Raw genomic sequence first — 24,557 nt, 5'->3', positions numbered from 1 at the left:
CCACCACTAAGAGTTGCTCATGAAAACCTGGGAGTTCGCTCTGATAGGTTGCTCCCGTTGCTGTCCTGAATTTCTGGCCAAGGGTGAGGTGGGGGAAGCACCAATCAACCACACCGCCCCGTGGCCCAACATTTCAACTCCCCCTCCCACTCTGCCGAGGACATGGAGGTCCTGGGCCTCCTTCACCGCTGCTCCCTCACCACTAGACGCCTGGAGGAAGAATGCCTCATCTTCCGCCTCGGAACACTTCAACCCCAGGGCATCAATGTGGACTTCAACAGTTTCCTCATTTCCCCTTCCCCCACCTCACCCTAGTTCCAAACTTCCAGCTCAGCACTGTCCCCATGACTTGTCCGGACTTGTCCTGCCTGTCTATCTCCTTTTCCACCTATCCACTCCACCCTCTCCTCCCTCACCTATCACCTTCATCTCCTCCCCCACTCACCTATTTACTCTATGCTACTTTCTCCCCACCCCCACCCTCCTCCAGCTTATCTCTCCACCCTTCAGGCTCGCTGCCTTTATTCCTGATGAAGGGCTTTTGCCCGAAACGTTGATTTTGCTGCTCCTTGGATGCTGCCTGAACTGTTGTGCTCTTCCAGCACCACTGATCCAGAATCTGGTTTCCAGCATCTGCAGTCATTGTTTTTAACCTCATTGTAAAGAGCCATCAGTATGAACTTTGGGTTCTGCATCCTGCAACAGAACGTGACCAGGCATTGTTGAATTATCCCTCTTTATCACGGATCTCATTTCTATACTCCGCCTCAGACATCCTCCTGAACCCTGCAGGAATCACATCCCAGTCAGTAATAAGGAGCAGTTATTCAGGCAGCTGACAGCATATGCCAGAACCTTATACTCTGTGGTTTAACTCCCAACAAAGTATAATACACAATTGCCAGTTCTACATGAAGTTCAGCAAAGCAACAATTCTATGTTTTATTTAATAGATATCATACTGATCTTGCAGCCATTGACAATTATTTTATGCAAGTGTTTGACTATTCAGTACTCAGCTATATTCACAATGAAAATTCGCTTATAGTCAACATGCTTTATTCAGATTATCTGCTAGTTCACATATTAAAATCACATTTAAAGTTTAATTAAGTTTAAAGTGAATAAGAAAGAAGCATTATTGGTGAAAAAAGAAATATTTTGAGGAAGCTTTTCATCTTGGTTCATTATGATTGACGTAAGAAAGCCAAGTTTCAAAGGGAGCAATGATTGATACTACACGACAGAAGGGTACTGATTCGTTGACAAGCCAACGCTCTTTAGTTGCAAATGTGCCAGGGAACTATTGACCTCTGGGCTTTTGTTTAATTCAAGAAGGCAAAATACCTGGTTTCTTTCCTCTTGTCTGCAATTGGCTGGTTCCTACTTCTAGCAGGTGTAAGTGGAACACATTGTGATTCTGATCTTCAGTTAATTATTTGGATAATTCTTAACACATTCAGGATTGTTTGATAAATACTGATGGTCATGGAATCGTTTTTAATTTCAGACATTGTGCTCCAAGTTTTGCAAACAAGGCTCAGCTTAGTGCTCTTAGTACTCTGCCTATTGTGAAAGGATATGCCATTTGGTACAATTTGCCAGTTATTGGGGCATACTTGGAATGGCACCAGCACTTTACCCCAGAAAAGTCTCCATTTGACCTCAAATTATCCTGAATGGTAAGATATCTGAATAAACTTGGAGCAAGAGCTGGAGCTAGCCATTTCAGACTGCTACAATGTAGTAGTCCCAGGAAGGTATATTCCTTCAGAAGCATGTTGTCATCAAGACAGAAAGATGTTCTGCCTACCACGCAAGTGGGTAATGGACAGGACCGGTTGAAAGAACGGTTAATAAAGCATCTTAGTCTTTACAAATAAGGACATAGAGCACAAGAGCAAGGAAGTTATGATAAACCTGTACAAAACAGTAGGTCACCCCAACTGGAGCATTGCATCCAATTCTGAATGCTGCAATTTAGAAAGGAAGTTAAGTCATTAGAGAGTTTGTATAAAAGATTCATTCGAATACTTACAAAGGATGAGGGACTTCACCACAGGAGAAACTGGGGCTGTTCTGTCTGAAGGGGAGATGGTTGAGAAGAAATTTAATCATGAGGGAAACTGTTCCTTTAGTTGAAAGGATGTGAGAGCCCCAGGGCTCCAACTTTCAGCTGATTGGTAAAATAATGTAAAGGTGACATGAGAAGAAATTTGCTCGCACAGCAAATGGGGAGCTGGAACACATAACCTGAGAGTGTGATAGAGGCAGACTCAATTGTGCTTTATAAAATAAATTGAATCATTATCTAAAGACAGAAAGGCAGGAGATTGGCACTATGTCAGTTGTTCTTGCAGCAACCCAGCACAGATACAGAGGGCGTATTGGCGTCCTTCTGTATGTGAAGTAACCATTCGATGATTTTAGTATTAAATTTTCACTTTTCGGTTTTACTTACGTTACTAGATTTCCATCATCAAACAATCTTAATTTGGTTCATGCGAAAATGACTTGGGTATCACAGCTGTAATGTTCTGGAGTTTAGGTGTGGTTCTGATCTATGCTTCCCTGATATGGTCCTATTTTAGTGTCTTTCATTTTAATTCTTCTTTACAGCAGCCATGCCACTTCCTGATGTTATGTTCTGCGCTCAGCAGATTGAAATTCCACCTGAGTTTCCGGACATTTTAAAACAGTTTACAAAAGCTGCCATCCGGACCCAGCCACGTGATGTTCTTCAGTGGTCTGCTGCGTGAGTAACACCTATGTATATCGGAACTAACAGGTTCAAAATTGCATGTCTTTTTGTATTGAGACATTGAGTTGAAAAGCCAAGGTTGTAAAAGAATAGAATTAAAACAGAACATGCTGGAAATATTCACCAGTAGAGTCTGCATCTGTGGAGAGAAACCTAATTAACCTTCTGGCTTGATGGCCTTTCTTTGAACAGCAATTGTTAGATGCGTAACAGATTTTAAACAATGGAAGTGCTCAGCAGGTAAGGCAGCATGTATGGAAAGGTGCCTAACGTTTCAGGTCTTTAGCTCCAAAAGATGGAAGGCATGGTAGGTTTTGAGAAAATGAAGGAGACAGGGGTCGGAAATTAGTAAAACAAAAGAAAGTGTTTTATTGGGTGGAGAGCAGGTCAGATTAAATGACAATACGTTTTATAGTACAGAGCCAAAATCCAGGCTCTGTAATTAGCTTAAATCTGTTATGTCACTAATACTTTGACATTGATCTGAGTTTCTGACCCCATATATTCTAGCAGAAGCTGCCTTGGTGGTCAGTGTTCAATGCTTTCACCTCCACAGTCCGGGTTCAATTCCCAATCAGGGACTGAAGACTTGCTATTTTAGAGGGGCTCTTGGGATACAGTGATAGTATCCCCTGGGTTCAGGTTCCTCCAGAGGTGCGTAATAACAGTGGATAAGAAACTTCTCACTTTAAAGAACAGTCATTTAGATGTTTGTCCTGACCTTGTCTCTACTGGCCACAACATGCCTAATGCTAAATCTCTCACCCACATCTTTATCTCCGTCTAACCTATGCGTTTTTTCCCTCTCCTAGCTGCCTTCCCCTCTTTTCCACCCTCTGGAGACTTCAATTCTTCAACATTCTGCTGCACGCGACCTTGAAAATAAATAGCTCTTCTCATTGTTCATGCCATTCAGTTTTTAAATTGCAAAACTATTCACAAATACTTATAAGCAGGAATAAAAAAAACACTTAACATGTACTCAGACTGTTTGTACATTTGAAGCATTATTTATTTAACAAAATAACCATAGTGTGGATAAGGTATTTATGTTATCCCTGAAGGCTTTTTCAGCTTCACCTGTAGTGAACAAGTTGCTGTCTTTCCCTGGTCATTGTTTGAGACTGTACCAGACTTTTTGCATTCCTACTTCAACCAGAGTGTAATCTGCTAATCCTCCCTGTCGCCAAGACAACCTGCTTTTGCCTCTGTCATAGTGCTCATCCCCTTCCTTGCTTCAGCGCATTTGCCATTCAACCCCTCATCCATAACTTTCTTTACATTTGCCAATTTCCTTGAACCTTCCATCGACTTAAGCTTATCCAGTTCTCTGTTTTCCATTTCCTAAATCATATCAAGTACCACTCAAACACTTTTTTTGCACTGGCAGAACTGCGGTGGTTGACTGACAGGAAATTAATTTAAAGTTCTCTTACTTATTTTCATATCCCTCTCGGTCTCTCCTTCCCTGCTGTGATAATGTCCACACCTCTACAATTCAGATTTCAGCATTCCACCTACTTCGGCCTCTTCCACCTCCTCATTTTAATTGCCCTCCATGAACAGCTGGGAGAAAGTGAGGTCTGCAGATGCTGGAGATCAGAGTCGAGAGTGTGGTGCCTGGGAAAGCACAGCAGGTCAGGCAGCATCCAAGGAGCAGGAGAGTCAGCATTTTGTACATAAGCTGTTCATCAGGAGTCCTGATGAAGAGGTTATGCTTGAAACATCAACTCCCCTGGTCCTCGGATGCTGCCTGACCGGCTGTGCTTTTCCAGCCGCACACTTTTTGACTCTCTGAACAGCTACTTATGTAGTTAGCTAGGACTTGATCTCTAAAATTTCCTATCAAAACTTCTCAGCCTCTCTACATTCCTCTCCACCATATCGATTCACTTTAAAATTTATCTGTCTGATCATGGTTTTGGACACCTGTTCTAATCATTTATTATATGACTCAGTGTTCATTTTATCCGATGACCCTCTGGTCACATTTTGCTGCCTTACTTCATATTATTTACTTGGCCTTCCATTACAAGTAGTTAATTTAATCTGAGATTGGTTTGGTTCTCATATTAATATAATTTCTACCTTCAGTTTTAATTAGTCTTCACTTGTCCTGGAGAATCTTGTCTTGTCTCACTGAAACTGGATTTTGGCTCCTCTTGAAGTCTAAAGCAAACTGCAAATATTTCACACATTCAATGTACCTAGGGCAGAATGAGTTACTCTCAAATTTGCTTCATCTTTAGATGGCCATTTCATTATGTAACTCCAAAATTCAGTCTGAGCTTGTGGGCATAAATTAAAATTGTGATGTCATGACATTTGTATGTTCAAAAAACATAGGAACATAGGAACTGCAGTAGGCCATTCAGCCCCTCATGCCTACTCTGTCATTCTAGATTATGGCTGATCACCTACCACAATGGCATTCTCCCATGCTTTCCCATAATCCCTTGATGTCACTAACAATTAGACATTGATTGATCTCTATCTGAGCTTCCACAGCAACAAGAACTTTCACCCATTCGTGCCTTTGATGTAAAAATATCCCAAAGTTTTCAGAGGCTTAAGTTGAAAAATATAAATGAAAGTTATTAGGAGGGATGAGGTAGAACAGGGAGTAGCAGCAGTTGGGGAGACAGTGAGATAATAGAGGGAGTTACAGAGTATGTGATTTAGGTGCTGATGAAGACATGGTTTCCAAAAGTGGGAGAAGAGCGATTACAGTGAAAGAACATAAACAGTTTAAGTAAGCTATAGCCATTAGTTTTAATACCGTCCCTTTCCTACAAGAAGTACATCTATTGATGAACCATTTTTGCTCTGATTAAGAACAGAATTGTCCGCCCCCCCTTCATTTCACCAATGCCCGGGGAATGACTGTGGTAAAGGAATAAAATGTAGAAGATGCTTTAAGAATACTATCAGAAATACTCCCTTCTCCAAGCTGTGACAAGATGGTGCATTCATAATTATCCTATAGATTACTATATGGCTGAAACAAATGTCACATTCTGATAACTGTTGTTAATTTAGGTATTTTTCAGCGTTGTCTAAAGGTGAAACCCTTCCAGTGAAGGAACGGTATGAAATGCCAGTGGCAACTCAAAAAAATAACACTGGTCTTACACCAGGTCTTCTGAAGATTCTGCACAATCAGGTACCATACTAGAATGTTAAAGAATGCCCTTTAAGACTACTATTAGAAACAATCTGAAAAGACACACCATCACTGCCAAAAATGACCACAATTCCTTGCTTGCATTTATACTCGTTAAATGTTCCCAGTTTTTATTTGAAAAGACTGGGCAGATTGGATGCAGGGATTTTGTTTACCCTGGAGAAAGTGAGAACTGCAGATGCTGGAGATCAGACCCGAAAATGTGTTGCTGGAAAAGCGCAGTAGGTCAGGCAGCATCCAAGGAGCAGGAGAATCGACGTTTCGGGCATGAGCCTGAAGAAGGGCTCATGCCCGAAACGTCGATTCTCCTGCTCCTTGGATGCTGCCTGACCTGCTGCGCTTTTCCAGCAACACATTTTCGGTTTTGTTTACCCTGGCTGTTTGTGCTAAGATCTTTCATATTATCTATATTATTTGGCTGGGAGGTCGTCAGGATATGGGGAAGCCATTCCAGACTGAGATGAGGGGAAATGTCTTTGCTGAGGCTGGTGAACCTGTGAAACTCTTTGCTGCAGAGAGCTGTAAGCACCAAGTGACTGAATATTTTTAAGAATGAAGAAAGTAGATTTCTAGAGACTAAACGTATCAAGGATAACTGGGAAGGAGCTTGGGAATACCATTCTGATAGAGGATCAGCCATGATTATGGTGAATGGAAGAATGAGCCCAGTGGGTTGAATGGCTTACCCTTGCTCTATTTTCCATATTTCTGTCATCTTGTAGAGCCAAAACAGGTTCTATGCAATAATAATTATTTATTTGCCTGCTGCTTTCTAGATTTGGGAGTACAGTGTAATGAATCGAATTGGATCAAATATTGATGTTCCTGTATTAAAGCTGATCTGATGGCCCAAAATTGATAATCAAACAAAACACACCTGATAGGAATGAGAAAGGAATGCTGCCCATTTGTATCCTTGTGTCACTTTTTAGCTTTTTAATTACTCTCATATGGGTTCATGTGCCCTGGATAGGACCATGGTTGCAGTTTAGAGGGATGTCCACTTGTACAATCTCCCTTTGTTGGATATTTTCTGATCTTTCCCAATAGTGCAAGGAAGTTCACGTGCCAAGAATCATTATTTTGTTCTCTTCCGCATTCAAAATGAATTCTGGTAGATGTTGTAGAATCTGTGTGGGTAGAGTTGAGGGGAGGTAAGAAAACCATAATGGGAGTTATCTACAGGCCTCCAAACAGCAGCCAGGATTTGGGGCATAGGATACACCAAGATATAGAAAAGCCTTGTAAGAAAGGCAAGATTACAATGACCATGGGGGATTTCAGTGTGCAGGTGGATTGGGAAAACCAGGTTGGTAGTGGATCACAAGAAAAGGAATTTATGGAATGTCTACACAATGGCTTTTTGGAGCAGTTTACGAAACAGGCAATTCTGGATTTATTGTGTTGCAGTGAGGAAGACTTGTTAAGGTGAAGGAACCCTTAGGAAGGAGTGACCATAATATGATAGAATTTACTCTGCAATTTGGGAGGGAGAAGGTGGAATCAGAAGGTGGAATCAGATGTAACAGTATTACGGCTTGAAGAAAGGCAACTACAGAGGCATGAGGGAGGAACTGACAAGAATTGATTTGTGAGAGGAGCCTAGCAGGAAAGACAGTGGAACAGCAATGGCAGGGGTTTTTGGGAGTAATTTGAGAGACATAAAAAAATTCAACCTAAGGATAAAGAAGCATACTGAAGGGAGGATGAGGCAATCATAGCTGACCAGAGAAGTCAGGGACAGCATAAAAGCAAAAGAGAAAGTATATAGTCTGGTGAAGGGCAGTGGGAAACCATGGGCTTGGGAAGTCTACAAAGCTCAACAGAGGACAACGAGAAAAGAAATAAGGAGCGAGAATATTAATTATGCAGGTAAGCTAGCCGGTAATATTAAGAAAGATTGCAAAAGTTCCTTTGGCTATATTAAAGGCGAAAGACAAGCAAAAGTGGACATTGGGCCATTAGAAAACGATGCTGGAGAAGTAGTAATAAGGAACAAAGAAATGATAGAGGAACTGAGTAACTACTTTGTATCAGTCTTTACAGTGGAAGATATGAATAATATCTCAAAAATTCAAAAGAGTCTGGGGGCAGAGATGAGAATGGTGGCCATCACCAAGGAGAAGGTGCTAGAAAAACAGGAAAGTCTGAAAGTGGATACATCACCTGGACCAGATGGGCTACACCCTAGAGTTCTGAAGGCGATAATGGAAGAGATTGTGGAGGCTTTAGTAGTGATCTTTCAGGTATCACAAGTCAAAGAGGGTCCTAGAGGACTGGAATATTGCTAATGTAACCTCCCTGTTTAAGCAGGGAACAAGGCAAAAAGTGAGAAATTATAGGCTGATTAGTCTCCCTCAGTTGTAGGTAAGATTTGGGAGTCCATTGTGAAGGATGAGATTTCTGAATACTTGGAAGTGCATGATAAAGTAGGGCAAAATCAGGATGGTTTCATCATGGGGAGGTCATACCTGACAAATCTGTTAGAACTCTTTGAGGAGGTAATGAGCAGGTTAGACCAAGGAGAGCCAAAGAATGTCATCTATCTGGGCTTCCAGAAGGCCTTTAATAATGTGCCGCACAGGAGGCTATTGAGTAAGATAAGGGCCCATAGTGTTAGAGGCCAGATACTAGCATGGATAGAAGATTGGCTGTCTGGCAGAAGGCAGAGAGTGGGGATAAAAGGGTCCTTCTCAGGATGGAAGCCAGTGACTAGTGGTATTCCACAAGGATCGAGGTTGAGACCACAACCTTTCACTTTATACATACTGATCTGGATGATGGAACTGAGGGTATTCTGGCTAAGTTTGAGATGATACAATGATAGGCAGAAGGGCTGGTAGTATTGAGGAAATGGGGAGGCTGCAGAAAGATTTAGATCAGTTAGGAGGGTGGGCAAAGAAGTGGCAGATGTAATACAGTGTGGGAAAGTATGAAGTCATGCACTTTGTAGGAAGAATAGAGGCATGGATTATTTTCTAAATGGGGAGAAAATTTAGAAATCTGAAGTGCAAAGGGACCTTTTGGTATGCTTTCCTTAATTGATCAGAGTGTTGAATATAGGAGTTGGGAGGTAATGCTACGGCTGTACAGGACATTGATTAGGCCAGTTTGAAATATTGCATGCAATTCTGGTCTCCTTCCTATCGGAAGGGCTTTGTGAAACTTGAAAGGGTTCAGAAAAGATTTACAAGGATGTTGCCAGGATTAGAGGATTTGAACTATAGGGAGAGGTTGAAAAGGTGGAGCAATTTTCCCTGGAGCGTCGGAGGCTGAGGGGTGACCTTATAGAGGTTTATGAAATCATGAAAGGCATGGATAGGGTAAATATACAAAGTCTCTTCCTTGGGGTGGGGGAGTCCAGAATTAGAGGACGTAGGTTTAGGGTGAGAGAGGAAAGTAATAATAGAGACCTAAGAGGCAACTTTTTCACACAAAGAGTGGTGTGTGTATGGAATGAGCTGCCAGAGCAAGTGGTGGAGGCTAGTACAGTTGCAACATTAAAAGGCATCTGTACGGGTATATGAATAGGAAGGGTTTGGAGCAATATGGGCCACATGCTGGCAGGTGGGACTAGATTGTGTTGGGATATCTGGTCGGCATAGACGAGTTGGACTGAAGGGTCTGTTTCTGTGCTGTATATCTCTATGACTCTCTGACACGGGAGTCCTAGTCCAGGATTCTCTCAAGGTAAACTTGCAGATTGAGTTGATAGTTAGTAAGGCAAATACGATGTTGTTATTCATCTCGAGAGGATGAGGATATAAAAGCAGAAGTATATATCTGAGGTTTTATAAGGCTCTGGTTAGACCACATTTAGAGTATTGTGAGCAATTTTGGACCCTATACCTCAGGAAAGATGTATTGGCCCTGTAGTGGGTCCAGAGGAGGTTCACGAGAGTGATCCCAAGAATGAAAGGCTTAACATATGAGAATGTTTGAGGATCTGGGACTATATTCAATGGAGTTTAGAAGGATGAGAAGGGTACTGATTGAAACTTTCAAAATACTGAACAGCCTGGAAAGAGTGGACATTGGAAAGCTGTTTCTATTGGCAGGAGAGATGAGGACCTGAGGGCAAAACCTTAGAATAAGTGGATGACCCTTTAGAATGGAGTTAAGGAGAAATCTTAGCCAGAGAGTGGTGAATCTGTGGAATTCATTACCACAGAAGGCTGTGGAGACCAGGTTGTTGAGTGTATTCAAAACAGAGATAGATAAGTTCTTGATTGCCAAGGAATTACGGGAAGGAAGCAGGAAAATGGGGTTGAAAACCTTATCAGCCATGACTGAATGGCAGAGCAGACTTGATGGACTGAATGACCTAATTTCTGCTCCTATGATCTTATAGTCTTGTGGTTTTATACTTGTCAACCCAGAAGACGTTTGTGCTGAGAACACATCTGTCCAAAGTTGAAATAGTAAAAATGATTTGGTGAGGCAGAGGCTGTGGAAGTAGAAGGTGAGGGAGGAACAGGAGATTACAGCATTGTGCGATGAAAAGAGTATAACATATATTGACATTTTTGGAAGTAGGATTTTTCAATAGAGGCAGTGAGATTTTGGTCAGCTCTGTGAAGTTTTTTATTTCAAAAAGTCAGGAAGTCAACTTGTAATTGTGAGCTGAAAGTATGTGACTGCAATAAAATGTTCGGAAGAACCCCTATAGTGTTAATGGATAAGATGGTTATATTGGGAAGTTTATGACAGGCAGCATAAAATGAACAAAGTCATCAGTTCAGTTCAGAAGAAACAAGAGTATACAGTAGTTCAGTTCAGGGGAACAGTCACTGCAGCAGAACTGGTCTCCAATCTTCCACGCCAGAACACATAAAAAAGTCTTCAAGTTGTTAGGACTGAGAAAGTTTAGGCCTTCAAAATTGTTAAACATTCATGCACACAGTTTTTGAAAGGATAAGTAAAATTGTCCACAAAAAAGAAACTGGAAGTAGTCAGTTAAGTACAAGCATAAAGAGCTGAGATAGAAGTACATTTTTTTTAAGACTTGACTCTGTAACAGGTTGAAATGTGGCATTGCCATCTGTGTTAAGATCTTTCTAAATTGTCTTCCGTATCTGTATTGTTTGGTTTGTATTTCTCTTCACTGTGTTTATGTAATAAACATGTGGCACTGTTAAAGAGCTTCTGCATCCTTCTGTGAATATGTTCCGGTGATTAACACTGTTTTAACTAAACAAATAAAAATTAAACTGGAGAGAGTGCAGAAGAGATTTACCAAGATGCTGCCTGCACTGGAGAATCTAAACAAATGAGGAAAACTTTGATAGGCTGGAGTTGTTTACCTTGGCTATGCCAAGGTTTGAAATAGGACCTGATAGAGGTATATAAGATCATGAGGAGCATAAATAGGGTAGATAGGAAGTTATTTTCTCCATTTTCAGAACAATTAATAACCAAGTAACATATATTTCCCATTAGAGATAGTGGTCTAAAAGGAGAATTGAGAGAATTTTTATCGCCCAAGTAATGGTGGAAGTCTGGAGCTCACTGCCTGAAAGAGTGGTCGAGTAATCCTCATTATTTTTAAGCAGTATTTAGACATTTGCCTGCATTGCCATAGCCTCCAAGGTCAAGGTTAGTGTAATCAGATCTTTGTTGACCGGTACGAAGACAATGGGCCTAATAGCCCTTTCTGTGCTTTAAATGTCAATATGAATCTGCCAAGCCAGTTTCATACTGTGATCTGACTTATACAGTAGTACCAGCTGCTGGAATCGTAACAAAGTGGAGGCTTGTCTGAAATCCAGCTTTATTGAGTGCGAGTGATCTGCAACATTTGAAAAGTAACAGGTACGCTGAGGTTCTGAACATAAAACAGGAGTTTATTGCACAGATTAGGCTTCCCAAACAACTTTAAATGTAACTAAGATGTTTCTGGAATTAGAAGACATAAGCGTTTATTGTTTCATATCTTTGACCAAGGCTAAACTGGGAAAGTTAGCTGATAAATTAAAGATATAATGAAAAGCAGGATCTCACAAGAATGAGATGCTTAAAGTAATTAGCTAGAATTTAGAATTAAAAAGAGAGAAATCTGAAATTGAGATGTCACAGCTAGAATTAGTGACAATTCAGATAGAAGTGAAAAAAGAATTTGACTTAGATAAGACTTAGATAGACATGTTGATAATGAGAATCAGGTTCTGAATATATTAATTCAAAGGGAGACGTATTTCCTCATTGTTCAGACCAAGGGGATAAACCAATTAAATTGCTGAAAGATAATGAAGCAAGTCTCTGATACTGACTGATGATACCATTTGTCTTATAGGAGGTTTATGAAGGAGAAAATATTACTAAGTGGAATATCAAACTAGTCCAATTGCACAGTGTTGCATTAAAGAATGATTTAGTAAATGGAGGGCTTGTAGTTGGAATCATGGAACAAACCCCCATGGAAGGAAGTGATTTTATCTTGGAGAATAACCTGGCTGATCCAAAAATATTGGCCTCACTGAAGTTGTCGAGAATGTGGTGCTGGAAAAGCACAGCAGGTCAGGCAGCATCCGAGAAGCAGGAGAATTGATGTTTTGGGCATCAGCCCTTCATTAGGAATTCCTCTGGAAGGGCTTATGCCCAAAACATCGATTCTCCTTCTCCTCAGATGCTGCCTGAACTGCTGTGCTTTTCTAGCACCACACTCTTGACTGTGATCTCCAGCATCTGCAATCCTCACTTTCTCCTCAATGAAGTTGGTAGAACACCCAGCAGTGGTGGAAGAAACTGAGATATTGCAGGAGAAGCACTCTGGATTGTTTCCTGGTCGTGTTGTAACAAAATCTCAGGCCCACAGAATTGGCCAGGAAGGGGAGTAGTCTGTGAAAAAGGAGATGGTTTGTTAGTTCAGTTATCGGATACAATTTTTGAAAATTTAAATAAAAAGGATGAGGGCAAAGGGAATGATTTTGCTAAATTTATCACCGCAGTCAAGTGCTTAGGAGAATCCCTGTATTGTTAATGGATAAAATGTTTACATTGGTAGGTCTGTGACAGGCAGAGAAATCGACTAGTTCTGTTTTTGGCTTCAGCGCAGGAGAAACAAGAGCATCGATCTGTTGAGGAGAATCAGTTGCCATAGGAGATGTCTTGTGGAGTTTCGATGCTGGGGAACTTGATTAGAAGACTCCAAGTTAGAAATCAGAATGTTTTGGCCCTTGAAATAGTGAAATGTTTATGCCAACAAGCTAGGAAAACATCATAAAATTTTCTCTGAAATCAAAGAGAAAGAAACTAAAAGGAGTAGATCAAGTAGAAACTTAGAGTTGTAATAAGAGTATAATTTCTCTGGACTTCAGGTTCTGTTAGAGAAAGCTTTGAAGGACATATTGAGACTTTATTTTGCTGTTTGTGTTCAGATCTTTCTGTCATATATCAATATTAATTATTTTGTTTCTTTTCTATTTTTGTAATAAACATTTCTTCTGTTGTCAAATAATAATTGCAGTCTTGTGTGAGTATGTTTGTGACTAACCACCACATTAGCTAACCAAATAAAAATTAACTATGTAATCTATCAAGTCTCATTTCATTCTGGGATCCAACTTGACTAGTCATGCCATAAGCTGGGATCACAAGAGATGTAGCAAATGAGACTGCGGGTCTTGTGTTGATCACAGATGGGAGAAAACCTCAGCAGAATAACTGACAGTTTGGGAGGCCTGAGTGTGAAAATGAATGTCAGCAATGTTTTCTGGCATTGAAATAGGTGATCTCTATATTTATCACCAATATTTCACTTCTAAATTTGGAACCATTAGATTCCCTACAGTGTGGAAACAGGCCCTTCGGCCCAACCAGTCCACACCGACCCTCCGAAGAGTAACCCACTCAGACCCATTTCCCTCTGACTAATGCACCTAACACAATGGGCAATTTAGCATGGCCTCTTCACCTGACCTTTACATTTTTGGACTGTGGGAGGAAATCGGAGCACAGAAGAAACCCATGCAGACACAGGGAGAATATACAAACTCCACACAGTCACCTGGGATCTTGGTGCTGTGAGGCAGCAGTGCTAACCACTGAGCCACTGTGCTGCCCCATTGTTAGGTAGTCATTTAAAAGTAGGGTATTGAAGAGTGCAACGAAGAGTGATTGGGACAGAACATTGAATAAAAGAAAAAAACTAAATGCTAAAATGGTTTAAGATTAAATGGGCTTTAAGGGCCTTCTGCTCAGAACCTATATCTTGATGAATGACAATTCGGTAAATTGAAGGAATGTTCCTTCTCTTTTTATATATGTCTGTATGCATTTGTATTAGCTGCATTAGATTGTTATCGGATATGAACTGATGTTTGCTTTATATTTGTGAAGGTCTTTAAATATTACTGTACTGAAAATCAACATCTAAAAGCATGTACCTATGTGCTTTAGCTCTCTTCAAAGATGATTGTTGACGAGCTTGAGATAATGGAAAAATGGAAAGACCTAGGATTGCCATTCCAACAACTACAAAACATTCTGCAACTGGGCAATTTACAGAATGAGATTGAATGGATGAAATTCTTGGCACTTGCTTGCAGCGATTTGGGTGGGGTATGTATAATTTTGTAAACTGTTTATATCTGTAAAACTAACACAGACCTTAAAATGCCAAAAACAGTGAAGTTATGAGCCAAATAGACAATGAAATATTCATGACACATTAATAGAGCATTATATTTGCATTATTTGTTGAATTTCTCACTTTCGCTGTTATTAGGTTGTACTAATAAACAAACTAGTGCAGTGCTACTGTACATGGCATGAACTGAAGTGATAAATATGGTATTCATAAAAAGCCTATTATGTCATTTAATATAAAAGTTACCACAAGGGTTACTTTGTAGAGATTGCCAACTTCATGTCAGTGAATACTAATTTCTAGACTGTATAATAGGTTAACTCCAATAACTGGGTTAAAATAAGGTCCTTGACAACCATCAAGAAGAAGAGAATTTTAGGACAGGCCTTAAAATGCAGTCCAAAGACCAAGGCAGATGTTTTGGTCATCCTCTCAGTCAACAGAGGCTTCAATTTAGATTGGAGCTCTTAATGGGGGCACAAAAATATCAAGATATGTCCTGCCACTCAGACTATATCAACAAATAAACAGAGCAAAAGAGCATGTTTGTGGCTCCCATCCCAATGGGAAGATGGTTGTAAGGTCCTAAAATGGCATAAAAGAACTTAGAGCTTAAAATAATGTATTTCCAGTATCTTTGTGGCTCTCTCTATTTTCCTAGGATTTTCTGAATAGGCAACCCAGTTGACCACCTGAGGGGTTAGCACTCTACGGATTAAAATATTTAAATCCATGGTAATCAAATGATGTCAATACAAATCTATTCCCTTTTTGAACCAAGACTTTTTTGAACTGAAGGAAGTGGATAAAAGGCAGGAGAAGGTTACAGAATGAGCAAAGCTACAAAGGAGTTTGTTGATAAACATGACATTTTAAAATTTATTGGATTGGAGCACCAGGACTTATAATTTTGGAAAGGGTGTCTAGGTGATTAATACTTATCCAGTTTATTTGTACAAGCCTAATTAAATGTTTTGAATTTACCCCTTGTTTGCTTAGACATTTCAAATTCCCCAGCGATATACCCATTGGGCAAAACTAAAGCACTGATTAATCAATAATATCAAATTCTGTTAAGTAAGGTAAAATAAACAGCACACTCATCTGTCAACTAAGAACTATTCAACTGCCTGTCAAAAGAACCAAAATATTATACTTGTAGTAACAGTGGACCATTTTGATCCTGAACTATTTTCACAGTGATTCCTACCTTCAAGCAGTGGCTAACCAATCGAAGTGAACACATGGCCAGTTAAGGCCAATTGTTGAAAGAGATGTAGGCTTGTGAGGCGTCAAGGAGAGGTGGCCTGTTGACTGCAGACCACATTGTTTCTACCCAGCTTCAGCTGTGCTCATTAGCCAGTCTGTGGAGTAGCTTCTCCTGCAAGATCGTAGTCTTGCTGGCTGTGGCATTTATTTTAGTTTTAAAGTTGCTTAGAGGGTAAGGAGGAGGTGTCCTCTTTTTCTTTCTTACCGTAATTGACAGGCTGGTAAAAATTCTGGAGGGCCAATGCTATTTGTGAATTCTGATGACTGCTTTCCAGTATTATGAGATAGCGACCTCCATTTGATGCTAACATTAGGGTTCTCACTCTAAAATCTTGCCCATACCTTATCTAAATGATGTGCACATCAGGAAGTGAGTGCCAAAACTGAGACATGAATGAGGCCACCACTCATAGCTGTCTCATACCATCATTGAAATGATTTTCTTCTACCTATTTGTCCTATTAGTAATCCAATGTACAGATTTTTGGAATCCTTTTTCCCAAGGTAGGAGCAAGTGGGACTTGGGAAAACATTGTTGAAGTTAGGATTGACTGGGGATTTGCTTGTGCCACTCTTGCACAGTCAGTAAATCTTATTGTAGCACACTATTAATTGCATACTGTAATGAGGTTTCCTATTATAGTTACCACCATTCATATCAGCCTTGTTTATCATGGCTAAGCGGCACGGTGGCACACTGCTGCCTCACCGCGCCAGAGACCAGGGTTCAATTCCTGCCTCAGGCAACTGTCTGTGTGGAGTTTGCACATTCTCCCTGTGTCTGCATGGGTTTCCTCCCACAGTCCAAAAACGTGCAAGTTAGGTGAATTGGCCATGCTAAATTGCCTGTAGTGTTAGATGTAGGGGAATGGGTCTGGGTGCGTTGCTCTTCGGAAGGTCGGTGTGGACTTGTTGGGCCAAAGGGCCTGTTTCCACTCTGTAAGTAATCTAATCTAAAGGATATTCGCTTATTCAGGGAAATTCTACTCATCTTTTCTCAGCTGCAGAGCTCTCAATTCCAAAGGCACTGTTTATATTGTACTATATTGGGAAATACTTATGCTGTAAACGTCAACAGAACCATATGATCACATTTTACAGACGTATATATAAAATTCTTTTTAAGACTCTATTCAGTGCCTTGAAATATGCCTGTGAAATCCTAACGTCTGACCCAACTGGAGGTGCTGCCCACATCGATTTTGAAACCTTCAAGTATTTGTACATCTACTTAGCAACGATGGATGAGGAAATTACAGAGTCTGAAATTCATGCAACCCTTCAAGCTTTACAGGAAGATGTGTGAGTATACATACAAGTCAGCTGTGACATTCTGGGGACTTCTAACTTCAATTGAATGGATTAAAAAAAAGTGCAGAATGACACTTGTTGAATACTAAACTTAAAATTGAATACAGAATAACAACCAAAAGACAATATTACATTAAGAGTTACTAATGATATGAATATCAGCAGAATCTTATCATCACTTGCCTTTCTATGTTTGCTTTAATTCTTCATAAGGAATTCTAGGTAGTAGAATAGTTATAGTGCAGAAGGTGAAATAATTTCAGTGCTCCAGTCCTCTTACACACCTCTATATCTAAAGAAGATAGGACATTTATAGCCAGTGCCTCTGCAAATTCCTCCCTTACCTCTGTCAGCATCTTCACATTTTTCTCACCTGCTCCTGGTGATTTATCAACTTGAAGTAAGCCAGTCTTTCTCAAACCTCCTCCATAGCATTTTAGTCCATCTAGCATCTGAACTGTAACCTCTTTCACTATGTCTAGGCAGCATCATCTTCCTTGGTAAAGAAAATTGCAAAGTTTTCATTTAGTACCTGAACCTCTGCCTTTATGCCTAGAGCTCCCTTTGGTTCCTCATCTCCTCTTATTCTTACCCTTTTGATATTTAAATACCTTTAGAAGAGTTTGGATTTCTTTACATGGTCTATAATGAAAATAGATGCTGGAAATTTGATATTAAAAACAGAATAAGATGGCTACTTTTTCTTTTTTTTTCTCTTTAAAATCCTTTTTCAGCATCTTCAGCAGGGTGAGAGCGAGAGTGAGCCAGGCCTAGTTGGGTCTGATGAGGCAGTGGTGGTTCTGAGCTGGCTCAAAATTCGTTCAGCTACATCTTTTCATTTTCTATTATTCTTAAACTATTGAAATGGTACAGGGTTATAGTGACAAATGAAATCTTTTCCCTATATTTTATTGTATTTCATTGTAAAATGCACATGACAATAAATCATTAATTAGTGCATTCATTCAATGTCCCTGCATATTTATGCAGTGACCCTTTGAGTCATAAAAATGAAAATGATCATGAAACCTGAGTTGCCATGGCCACAAAGATGCTATATTTGACCATTGTCCTTTAATAGTGGACAGAAAATCAGCCAGGATGCCTACTCCTGATTTCAATGCAGTTACCCCTTGCATCTGGTTGACTTTATCACTCATAAATACGACATCAGCTTGGTTAAGAAAGAAAAGGAGCCTATATCCCGGAGGAATGAATAATCAGTGTTGAACAATAGAGGGCAGTCTATACTAGTGTGGAATGTGCAGCATAATATTGTAAGTGGATAAATGAAGATGATGTTACATGAATGGATGAAAGAGTGAAAAAGGAACTTTTAAAAATGTTTTTAAAATATTTTGTTTTAGAGCTTTGGGAGCAATTGCTGGATTTTTGGATTTTATACCTTTTACTTTTTTAGTGTAAATGATCTTTACCGGCAACCTACAAACTATAATCGTTTGACTACATAACAGATTTTACATTACCTTTGCCAGTGTTGATACGAAACTTGAATTTTATGACACATCCCTGAACACCTATCCTCAATTTCTGATGATGTTGGATTGGATAATGCCCCCCGTCACCCCAAAAAGTTACATTCCTGGGAGCGGAAGGATAAACAGGCTGTATGACTTTGCTGAAACCCACCCTCAACAAGATTAATTTTAAAATGATCCATCCTCCCATGGATTCCTATTCCCAGTCCAAGTACTTTTATATTTTAAAAGGAGCTAATTTAACTAGATTTTCTTGAGGTAAAGTGGAGAGAATTTATTAGCTAAAAGCAAAATACTGCAGATGCTGGAGATCTGAAATAAAAACAGAAGGTACTAAAGAAATTCTGCAAGTCTGCAGCATCAGTGGAAACAGAAATAGAGTTAATGTTTTGAATCCAAGTTTGACTCTTCCTTGGAACTGAAAGGAGCTGGATAATGCTACGGTTATTAACTAATAAGCTGTGAGAAACAATAATAAAATGTGACACATACATGCACATTAGAAATTAGAAGCAAGTCAAGAAACTAAAACTTTAAAAACAATCTGAATCTGTCTTTGGCTTGCCCATGACAAATGGAGTGTGAAACATTGAGGTTATTAATGTGGATGATTTTCATAGCACTGACATTGACAGTTGGGTGGCTGTTTGGAAAATCTTGCTGCAGTTCATTCAAAAGTGGCCTTGTTTTCAGAGCTGAAAAATGTGGTGCTGGAAAAGCGCAGCAGGTCAGGCAGCATCCAAGGAGCAGGGGAATCGACGTTTGGGCATAAGCCCTTCTTCAGCAGTCAAAAAGTGACCTTGTGTCCTTTTACCTGTACATGTGGAGGCAGCACGTGAGTCCTTATCTGTGACTCATCCCTGCGGATGGGACTTGACTCACATTCTGGCGCAGTAGCATGTCAGCTCTCTAGCACATGAATACACAGAGATCAGAGTTTGCAATTGGTTTTAAATCCTTTCCTATAAATTCCAGGAGGGATAAAACATACGCATGTCTTTCACCCAGAATTACCTTTCTGTCAACTCAGATCATATTCACAACCTAGGATACAACCCACAGGAGATCACTGGTCAATTTTTGAATAGCATCTCTCTTTGAAATGTTGCTGTCTGAAATTATCTTGACACACTTAACATTCTATGATTCCTTTAGTGTAATACAAAAAGTTTTTTAGATAACCACCTACTTTAAATCCTAAGCCATCTTTTGGCTTGTATGTCTAAAAGAAATAATGTGGTACTTAAAATTTTGATATACCATAATACACACTAGGGTTATAAACCATTGTCATGATAGAACCTCTACTAGCCTACTTGTTACAAAACCAACTGCTAATCCTTTTAGTTAGTTCTTCCTCATGTATTTATCTAGCCCTTAAATATAACTATACTGTTATGTTTTCTGGTTCTCATAAATAATAACATGCGGCATGAATTGATTGCATCTCTTACTTGCATATGGTCTATGGACTGATATATTGTTGCTTGGCACCTGACTGCAAGGCAGTAGTAAATGTAACAGCCAGGATGTATATTTGGATTACAATTAGATCCTATTTCTTTACAAATAATGTAACATTTGCTATTTGTCTCAGCTACTCCTTGTGTTAGCAAGTTCTACATTTCCACCATTGGCTGGGTTCTCATATTCTTGCAAACACAAGATCATCCAAACTCTGCTGCCTGTGCCTTGACAAATAGCAAGTTCCTTTCCCCTATCACCTCTGTTGACCTGCTTGGATTGTCATTCAACCAATGCCTTGTCTTTAATGTTTTCTTCCTGGTTTTCAACTCCCTTTATGGCCCCGCCCTTCCATAACTCTGTTGTCTGCTCCAGCTCAGCAACTCTTAGAAAGTACTTTGTTGTTCCAACTCTGCCCTTGATCTGATCCAGGAAGTACTCATCCTCCCTGCTGCTATGCAGTAATCCAAATTGTTTCAGTTTCCAGAGCAGTTAGGGAGACTTTAAACTAATCTAATCTAATCTAATCTAATCTAATCTAAACTCAGCAGGAGGATGGGAATCTGAGCACAAGGCAGAATCTTTTGGAAGTGATGGAGGTTTTGGCTGCTGCCCAGAGAACCGGTGAGATCCTGTAACATCCTTTTTGCCATTCAGGCATTTGTCAAGCCAACAATGAGACTTGTCCCAGAAAATCAAGGACCCCACAGGTCCAAGAGCTACCAGACAGGTGAGGTGATGGTGTCATGGTAAAATCACTGGACTAGTAATCCAGAACTCCAGGCTAATGCTGTCAGAATGTCGTTATGAATCCCACAAAAGATGTGCAGGTTAGGTGGACTGGCCATGCTAAATTGCCCCCTATTGTGCAGGGAGGTGCAGGTTAGATGGATTAGCTATGGGAAATATGAGGTTACAGGGATAGGATGGGGGCTGGGTCTGGGTGGGATGCTCTTCGGAGGGTCGGTGTAGACTCTCTGAGCTGAATGGCCTCTTTCCACACTGTATAGATTCTATATTTCTATGAGAAATGGTGAAATTTGAATTCATTCTTTTTAAACATCTGGAATTAAAAGCTAGACTAATGGCAGCCATGTAACCACTGTCAAATATCATTGAAAAATTATCTGGTTCACCAATGTCCTGTAAGGAAATAAATTGGTCTTCCTTACCTGGTTGGGCTTACACGTAACTCCAGACCCATAGCAATGTGGTTGACTCATGTTACTTACAAAGTTAGTTTATAGAATTTCATATAGATTTCATATAGTCTTTGGATTTCTTGAAATCTTATCTATCTAAAAAAGGAACCCCTAAAATAAAATTCAACACAGATACAGACAATGATGTTACCTTATGATATAAAGACATTTGTTAGAATAAAAAAAAGTCCCTGAAAACCAAGAAGTAGCCCTCAAAAATAAAAAAAAGATCTTAAAAGGAGGCCTCAAGATAACACTGTATTACAATGTGCTGGAGCACCCATTGAGAGTAGTCTAGAATCAGGCCAAAGATTTTTTCAATAGACCATGGATTTTAAAGACCAAGGGATTGACAGAATTAGGAATAACTTGTTATGAAAGCCTAGTATACATTTTTAAAAATAGCTTGTAATATGAGAAATTATTGTTTTGATTAATCTGTTAGATGGTAGAGCATGACGTTGTCTTGTAGTTAACAAGTACAATCAACAAATCAGAAAAACTGAGTATAAAACATATACAATTTTGATAGTGCTGAACTAGAATCAATAAGGCTTTACAAATCACTGATAGTGATTTGCAACAAATAAAAGTACATTTAGAATTTTTACATTGTTGTGAAAGAAAGAAATAGTATTGGGATGTGTTGTTGCCCTGCCCACTGTCTCCTGGTGATGGTGTGATGTACATACATTGGCAGTAAACCAAGTTTTCACATTGCTGCTGACCAGAATAGTGCTTTTACTGGGTCAGACTAGATTTGGATTTGATAAGCTTAGCTGAATTTGGATTGAGCTGAGTTTTGCTGCTGTTTTTAGGCTGTTTGTTAATCCCTACTGCTTATCTACCTACCTTAATAATAACATTACACAACCAAAACAAAATTCCAGATGTTTGAAGTCACAAACATGTCTTGTGCATAGGAAAAATAATAATTACAGATAACTTTGTTATAACTGATCAAAAAATGTTAATTTGCTACTCTCCTCCTCCTCATCAACATTGCAGAAAGTTGCTTTTAGGTTTTTAAATTTTCTTGATTTACTTTAGAAAATAAAGCATTTTTAATATGGCAAAGCCTCCTGAGGCACTTCACGCAAGTATATGTTTGGATGTTCTTTGAAGGGTTGGTATGGACTCAATGGAACAAATGGCCTACTTCCACACTGTAGGGATTCTATGATTATACTGCAAAACTTGGCATTCATCCACATGAAGTGATATTAGGGATTGTGGTCAAAACATTAATCAAACTGACTTTAAAGAGCGTCTTAGAGGAAAGAGAGATAGAGTTTGGGGAAGGATTTCAGCAGCTTAGGGCCTGGGTAACTGAAAGCATGGGCAGTAACAGTGGCTTGACTAACATCGCGGATGCTTGAGGTGCTAGAACTAAATGAATGCAGATGTTTCAAAGAGCTGTAGGCTGGAGGAGACTTAAAGGGATCGGGAGAGGGGTGAGTGGGCCAGCGACACACTATGGAGCAATATGAAAAACATGGATGAGATTTCTAAGGTGAAGGTGTTGTTTGTCCGGGGCCATTGTAGCTCAGCAAGCACTGGGGTGATGGGTGAATGGACTGTGATCTAAGTAGAATAAAGAATTTGGCGGAGCCAACTGGATCACTGAGGCACCCAATTAATCTGTTAAATTTTTTCCATAACCCAGTCTCTCAGAGTTGGGAATGACTTGCTTCCACACCAGTGGGATGCATTCAGCAGTGGCTAACTAGTCCAATCCTGGAGTGGCAGGCTCTGCCCCAGGTGCAGCAGGTGGTGTTTGAGGGGGGAGATGGGTGGACTGTTCTGGACTCTAAACGCTCTTTCCTGCTGCTTGCGCTCAGCTTTCACGCATTCCACTCATGATGCTCGATGTGGTTAGCACCTTTGCGGCTGCTTCTTCTCCAGTTGGTGCGTTTAGAGCAAGCAATTCCCACATGTCAGTTGAAAATGTTGTATTTGTTTAGGGAGACTTTCAGGGTGTAGCATTTCCTCTGCCCTTCTAGTGATTGCTTACCATTGTGGAGCTCAGAATGGAGCACTTGTTTAGGGAGTCTTATGTCGGGCGCGCAGATGATGTGGCCTGTTCATTGCAGCTGGTCACAATACTGTGAATATCGACAGGGGAGAGGATGCTCATACTGATAAACCTGTCCTGCCAAGGGATTTGCAGGATTTTGCAAAGGCAGTGTTGGTGATTACCCTCCAGGGATTTGAGGTGTCTGTTGTATTTGCTCCATGTTTCTGGTGGATACAGGAGGGTGGGGTCCACGTCTGCTCTGTAGGCCACCTGTGTGATGCTGGGTTTGAGATCTCGGATTTAAGACACTCTGTTCCTCAGGTATCCAAAGGCTGCACTGGCACATTGGAATCAATGCTGGATTTCATTGACAATGTCTGCTCTTATTGAGAGGAGACTCCTGAGATATGGGAAATGATCCGTGTTCTCCAGGGGCTTACTGTGGATCTTGGTAGCTGTGGGGGCAGGGAGCAGTGTTGTTTGTTAGGATTTGGCTGGTCATAAACTTGTTTTCCTGATGTTTAATCTGAGGTCCTCATATGCCTCAATGATAGTTTGTAGCTTGACCTGAGAGTGTCTGTACTCACAGGCATTGTCTGTGAAATGTAGCTCGATGACAGAAGTTGGAATGCCACTGGTGGCCACTTTCCACTGTCACACTCCTCTATTGTTGAGAATGTAGTGCTGGAAAAGTACAGCAGGTCAGGCAGCATCTGAGGAACAAGAGAATCGACATTTTGGGCATAAACCCTTCCTCACTGTCACATCCCTCTATTGTAAATGCAGTTCTTTCAGGGTAATATCAAGAATTGAATAATTTGATTTTTATCTTCTAACTCATTGTATGACTCATTGGTTAGCTCAGTTGGCTGAAGAGGTGGTTTGCAATGCGAAGTAATGTCAATAATGTGGGTTCAGTTCCCACACTGACTGGGGTTACCATGAAAGACCTACCTTCTCAATCTTGCCCCTTGTCTGAGGCATGGTGACTCTCATTTTAAACTCATCATCTCTATAGCAAGAGTGTGGGACTATATTGACCATACCTTTACCTGATAAGCCAGCTAACACACTCGATCAGTAAATCATATTGATAGAGCAATGTTCATGAGTCTTCATGAGTCAGTAACAGGAGGCTGAGAGTCTGTAATTGGATCCTCCCTAAATTGCTGGTTTACATCTCTTGACTGTAATGCACAATCCCCCCATTGATCTGTTAATCCAGTCCTCCATTTGAAAGCTGAATGCTCCCATTTAATTTCA

The 24,557-nt window shown here is 40.2% G+C and overlaps 1 protein-coding gene across 1 annotated transcript in view; it reads left to right on the top strand.

Annotated features, from left to right (window-relative positions):
- The window catches only part of ropn1l (rhophilin associated tail protein 1-like), a 58,366-nt gene that overhangs the window by 15,762 nt on the left and 18,047 nt on the right, over nt 1-24,557 (top strand). The window contains exons 2-5 of the mRNA XM_043719240.1: nt 2,620-2,755; nt 5,801-5,924; nt 14,343-14,504; nt 16,928-17,103. Of these exons, the coding sequence (XP_043575175.1) occupies nt 2,625-2,755; nt 5,801-5,924; nt 14,343-14,504; nt 16,928-17,103 (593 nt within the window). The 5' untranslated portion in view covers nt 2,620-2,624. The remainder of the gene's footprint in view (nt 1-2,619; nt 2,756-5,800; nt 5,925-14,342; nt 14,505-16,927; nt 17,104-24,557) is intronic.

The sequence above is a fragment of the Chiloscyllium plagiosum genome, chromosome 29 (genome assembly GCF_004010195.1).
Source record: "Chiloscyllium plagiosum isolate BGI_BamShark_2017 chromosome 29, ASM401019v2, whole genome shotgun sequence".
Lineage (NCBI taxonomy): Eukaryota > Metazoa > Chordata > Chondrichthyes > Orectolobiformes > Hemiscylliidae > Chiloscyllium > Chiloscyllium plagiosum.
Note: the sequence above shows the minus strand (reverse complement) of the source record. Positions and strands in the feature narration are given on the sequence as shown.